The 5,988-nt window shown below is 38.0% G+C and overlaps 1 protein-coding gene across 1 annotated transcript; it reads right to left on the minus strand.

Moving 5' to 3' along the window:
- Nucleotides 1-1,631: 1,631 nt before the first annotated feature.
- LOC101680961 (olfactory receptor 5G3-like) lies at nucleotides 1,632-2,582 on the minus strand. The gene has a single exon (XM_004777650.2). It carries the CDS (start codon nucleotides 2,580-2,582, stop codon nucleotides 1,632-1,634), a length of 951 nt encoding a protein of 316 aa, XP_004777707.2.
- Nucleotides 2,583-5,988: the final 3,406 nt, after the last annotated feature.

Here is a 5,988-nt window from a genome sequence, read left to right on the forward strand (position 1 = left end):
AGAACTCCTGGTCTATTTGTGGAACCTAATAAAGAGAGAACACTTGCACAAGTGGCACCCCATGTGAGCATGTACCCAGGCTTGCCCTAATGTCCTGAGTTCCATCAGATTCTCCAATAAATAAAGTGAGATGAGCAAAGCAGCATCTATCATATGATGAACACGGTCCATCCAAATGGATCCCAACTAACATCAGAGGCTATAGTTCAAATGTGTTTGAATACAACCTCTCCTTTCCTACGTCCATGCAACTCACCTTGAAGTGATAATGTCAACAGCTTGTTATGCATCCTTTATAAGTTCTCTCTATGTTCATTTATACATTCATGTACATACACATTTTACTCATTACCTAGGTTTTGCCATTTTTCTTAATGATCATAGAAGCACACTGATATTCAACTTGGTTTCTTTTGTTTTGTTCTTGTTTTTGTTTTTGTTTTACCTAATAGTAACTGCATACAATAATTTTCTACAGGTCAATCCATGATTATGTAATCCAGTCATTTCATTTACTGTATGTACATTTTACAGGAGAAATAATGTGCTTTTATTATAGTGTTGGATAGTCAAATATTTTCTTTTATTCTTCCTTGCCATACATGATGCTAAAATATGTGTAATCCTATTCATTGGTATGTATGTTTCTGTCAACTAGATTTCTAAAGGAGGGATTTGGGGGGTCAAATACCATATTAATTTACCATTTTATAGGGAAACTACCAAATTCTTTGTGGAAATCGATTATTCATACTATCAGCCGGAAATAAGATGATACATGGCCAAATAGTACCTTCATCATCATGGAAAACTAACAATATATCATCTATATTGAAAGATACTACACTGACATTTTAATATCTTTTCATTTACTTGACCAGTAATGACATTCAGCATGTTTTCTTTACATGTTTGGCAATTTGCATTATTTTGTAATTTGCCTATTTACTTGTTTGCTCACTTATTTGTTGTCTTTCTTTTTTTTTTTTTTTAAGATTTCATTTATTTATTTGAGAAAGAGGGCACAAGCAAGGGGAGCCGCAAAGGGAGAGGAAAGGGGAGAAGCAGGTCCCCCACTGAGCAGGGAGCCCAGTGGGGGGCCTGATCCCAGGACCCTGCAACCATGACCTAAGTAAGCCAAAGGCAGACACTTAACTGACTGAGCCACCCAGGTACCCTATTGTTTTTCTTTTTCATTCTAAATTTTAGACTGCTCTTTGAATAATGGGGTATTATCCCATTGTTTGGCACATGTGTACAAATATTTTCTCTTGTTTTATTATTTCCCTTGTAATATTATTTGTGCTACCTTGAAGTTTCAATTACAACTTTTGGTTTTCTTGTCTGGATTAAATAGTATTCAAACATCCATGATTACATAAATATTCATCTAAGTTTTCTTCCAGCATATTTCCCCACTTATGTTCTCAATCCATCTCTATATTATTTTGAAATTCTCGTCATGCCACAGACTATAAGATACTGCAGAAAAATATTTAAGAACTACTCCACTTTTCAAATCATCTGTGAGCTGGCAGAGCACGGACTCACATGCACTTTCTGACTTCCACTTCAGTGATTGCTTTCTTGTATAGTCTGTACCAACATCTACGGTACAACACAACAGAGTTCTATTTTACCAAGATCATTAGAGAATCTTTCCTTTCCAACTTCCTCCTGAATGCATTTTTCACCTCCTTGTTCCTCAGACTATAAATGAGGGGGTTCAACATGGGGATTACCACAGTATAAAATAGAGAAATCACTTTATTGATATCCAGGGAGGAAGTTGAGCCAGGCCGAACATAGATAAAGAAAAGAGTCCCATACAGGATGGAGATGACTGCCAGGTGAGAAGAGCAAGTGGAGAAAGCTTTCTGCCTCCCATCAGCAGTCCGGATCTTCAAGATGGCCACCAGGATGCAAACATAGGAGACCATGATGATCAGGCCACTGAGCACACCAATTTCTCCAGCCAAGATGAAGAGCACTAATTTATTGATCCATGTATCTGCACATGCTAGAGACAGCAGTGGAGAAATGTCACAGAAGAAGTGATTGATGATATTTGGACCACAGAAGGGTAAGCGAAAAGTGAGAATTGTGTGGGTCATTGTGCTTATAAGAGCCATGGCGTAAGGCCCTGCCACCAGCTGCACACAGACCCTCTGGGACATGATGAGTGTGTACAGCAAGGGCTTACAGATGGCCATGTACCGGTCATATGCCATGGAAGCCAGGAGGAAACATTCACTTGCCACAAAGAAACCAAAGAACCACATCTGTGCAGCACAACCCACAAAAGAGATGTGTTTTTTCTCCGCAAAGATATCACACAGCATCTTGGGGGCAATGGAAGAAGAAGAACAAATATCTACAAAGGACAAGTGACTGAGAAAAAAGTACATAGGAGTGTGGAGTCTTGCATCAGTCCATATGAGAATGATCATGCCTACGTTACCCCCCAGGGTGACAAGATAGACAAAGAGAAGCATGACAAAGAGGACGATCTGATGATGGAGGTGATCTGTGAGGCCCAAGAAAAGAAATTCAGTCACTTCTGTCTGATTCTTATCTTCCATTGGTCAGTTGTAATCTGTTACAAGAAGGAAAAACTATTTTTATAATTAAAAATCACTAGCACTTAGAAATAATATTTTATACAAATGATAGCTTATCCTAAGCAGGTCTATAAGAGACAATTATTGAATTATTGTTGAACTGGAAGACAGGATGTCCATGTACTAGGTCTAGGAGTTGTGCATAGATACTGTGTAAACTTGGACAATTCACCCCCGATCTCTTTGGATTCAGTACTCGCTCCCAGAGAAAGAGGAGTCCAACTACATTGTTGAAACCTCCCTCAAGTTGTATTTGAAATGGGGATTAGTCTCCACATTTCATTTTACTGTGTTATGGGATAATAAAACTCACTAAAGAATACTTTTACTGGAAGTAAAATCTCACCAATGTGATATTCAGATCCTTACAGCAGAGATTTGGGAAAGACTAAGCAAGGGAGTTCCTGTTCTCACTGAAGGATCAGTACCATTCTAATATTATTAAGATGCAATTTTTAGATGTGTTTATCAGTCTACTCTCTACTTGCATTGATAACAGGTTGTGGAAAGGATAATGCACACAATTAGTAAAGCAGTTACTGATATAAAAGAATATGATGCCATAGAAGAAATGGAGAGGTCTTATGTGTAAGAACAAGTGATCTGCCAAATTTTGGACAGCAAAATGGAAATGCCGTGACAGTTACACAAAAAATTAAGCATCTATTTGCACTAAAATAACATATTATTTTACGTGATTCCCTATACATTATATAAACTTCTTTTAAGACACTTATCCTGGGACGCCTGGGTGGCTCAGTAGGTTAAAGCCTCTGCCTTCAGCTCAGGTCATGATCCCAGGGTCCTGGGATGGAGCCCCACATCGGGCTCTCTGCTCAGCGCGGGGGGCCTGCTTACTCCTCTCTCTCTGTCTCTGTCTGCCTCTCTGCCTACTTGTGATCTCTGTCTGTCAAATAAATAAATAAAATCTAAAAAAAAAAAAGACACTTATGCTGACATCTGTCAGACTATGTCAATTATAGTGATGAGTAAAATATCAAATGGGGAATGATTTGTGCAAGGAGCACCATGCAGAAAATACTATTTTTTATCTCATTAGTTCAGGAAGAAGAAATCAAATGGTTTCCAAAGAGACAATCACTATGTAGGAAAATTTGTATGAGAAGTCTGGTTTTGGGGTGCCTGGGTGGCTCAGTCATTAAGTGTCTGCCTTTGGCTCAGGCCATGATCCCAGGTCCTGAGATCCAGTCCCACATCAGGTTCCCTGCTCAGCAGGAAGCCTGCTTCTCCCTCTCCTACTCCCCTAGCTTGTGTTCCCTCTTTCACTGTCTCTCTCTCTGTCAAATAAATAAATAAATCTTTAAAAAAAAATAAAAAGGAAAAATCTGGTTTTTTAAAATTTTTTAATTTATTTTCAGTGTAACAGTATTCATTGTTTTTGCACCACGCCCAGTGCTCCATGCAATCCGTGCCCTCTCTAATACCCACCACCTTGTTCCCCCAACCTCCCCCCCTACCCCTTCAAAACCCTCAGATTGATTTTCAGAGTCCATAGTCTCTCATGGTTCATCTCCCCTTCCAATTTCCCCCAACTCCCTTCTCCTCTCTATCTCCCCATGTCCTCCATGCTATTTGTTATGCTCCACAAATAAGTGAAACCATATGATAATTGACTCTCTCTGCTTGACTTACTATGACTTCAACTAATGCTCTCTAAACAAAATAAAAGCAAAATACTACTCATATTGTACAATAATTACATGTGAAGCTTGATATAGAATATAAATAGTGACTGTACCCATTCAACTTGATTCTTTTATCACTGTCATAATTATTTGCTCAATACAGTATAAAGTATGATTTCATCAGTCACAAAGACAATTATAGGCTTATGATAGAGGCATCAGCCATGGTATAAATGTTAATGCCAGTCCAAATACACTAATATAGGTATGTGGGGATTTAGAGAGTAGAATAGACAGGGTGCTCCTAATTTTGATCTCACCCCATCCATCTTTCTTTCTTTCTTTCTTCCTACCTTCCTTCTTTTCTTTCTTTCTTTCTTTCTTTCTTTCTTTCTTTCTTTCTTTCTTTCTTTCCTTCTCTTCTCTTCTCTTCTCTTCTCTTATTTAAATATAAGCTATTTTGAGACAAGGAGGATAATCTTTATGTCCCTTTCATACCCACATTCTGTGGCCTTAGAAATCTTCATAGACATTGCAGTATCTCTATATTGTGCAAAACTAAACAGGAAATTCAGTTTTAAAAAGAAAGTGACATAAACTAGTTGTTTAGTCTCCTGAGAATGTGAAGAAAATGCCAGTCTGCTCTCTTTAGAAAGCCTGAGCTAGGAAGGTTACTTTCCTGTCATTTAAGCTCATCCTGATGTTTTTCCACCAAATTTCAAAAAATTCATAGCTTCCAAAATGCACTGTACTTACTTCTTTAAGGATATCCTTTATGTACCTTCCCTAACTGGTTCAAAGAAAATGATCATTTTCTAGAAGAAAGGAATACTCAACTTCCTTCATGGTGGTAACCTCTTCCAAGAGGCAGGACTATCTACACACATGGTAAAGAAACCAGATCTCCATCTTGAAGAGCCTGCAAGTGAAGAGATCCTAATTGACCCGCACAGGAATATACATACTGCACAGAATAAGGAGTTTCCAACAGTTCTCAGGAGTTTTCAGTAGTTTGGTGTCAGTTCCCCAAAGAACTAAAATCTCAAGCGTTTACACCTGAAGGGACAAAATTAACATAATCTCAGTGGCACTTGCACCAAGTATTATCTCACAGAGGTGTCATTTCTCAAAGAGAGGATTCCTAAGAAAACAAAAGGGATTGTCCCCCTGCTTTGGCATCCTTCATGCCAAAAGGAGCTCTCTTTTCTATCAGTGGGGTGTGATACATTGAGTAGCCAGGACCAGTTTAGAGGAAGTAGTTCGCTGCCTGGATTCTGGAGACACATCCCTGGCGCTAATCTCAAATCCACTGCTTTACTGCTTGCATCACTTTAAGCATATTTTTAAGTCTCACTGTGCCTCATTCTCTTAATCCCTAAACTAAAGAAGACATCCGTGTCTAGTTCACAGAGATCTTGGAATGATGTGATCTTGGAATTAATAAAGTGATACATTTATTTGTTTGTTTGTTTATTAGCATATAATGTATTATTTGTTTCAGAGGTACAGGTCTGAGATTCATCAGTCTTACACAATTCACAGCTCTACATTTAAACTACCTAATGAGTGTCCAGCACAGAATCAGTGCTCATTAATGTTATGTATTATTATCAGGCTTTATAGCATAGTTAGGGACATAATACCTAGACACTAAAATAAAACAGCAGGTTTTTTTAATCTCTAGACAAAAAAAATAAAATTAAATTAAAATCAAAAAAAAC

The sequence above is a fragment of the Mustela putorius genome, unplaced genomic scaffold (genome assembly GCF_011764305.1).
Source record: "Mustela putorius furo isolate JIRA1106 unplaced genomic scaffold, ASM1176430v1.1 tig00000127_pilon_pilon_pilon, whole genome shotgun sequence".
Taxonomy (NCBI): domain Eukaryota; kingdom Metazoa; phylum Chordata; class Mammalia; order Carnivora; family Mustelidae; genus Mustela; species Mustela putorius.

Coding starts and splice junctions, on each gene's coding strand:
- LOC101680961 (XM_004777650.2), bottom strand. CDS start 2,582: ATGGAAGATAAGAATCAGACAGAAGTGACTGAATTTCTTTTCTTGGGC.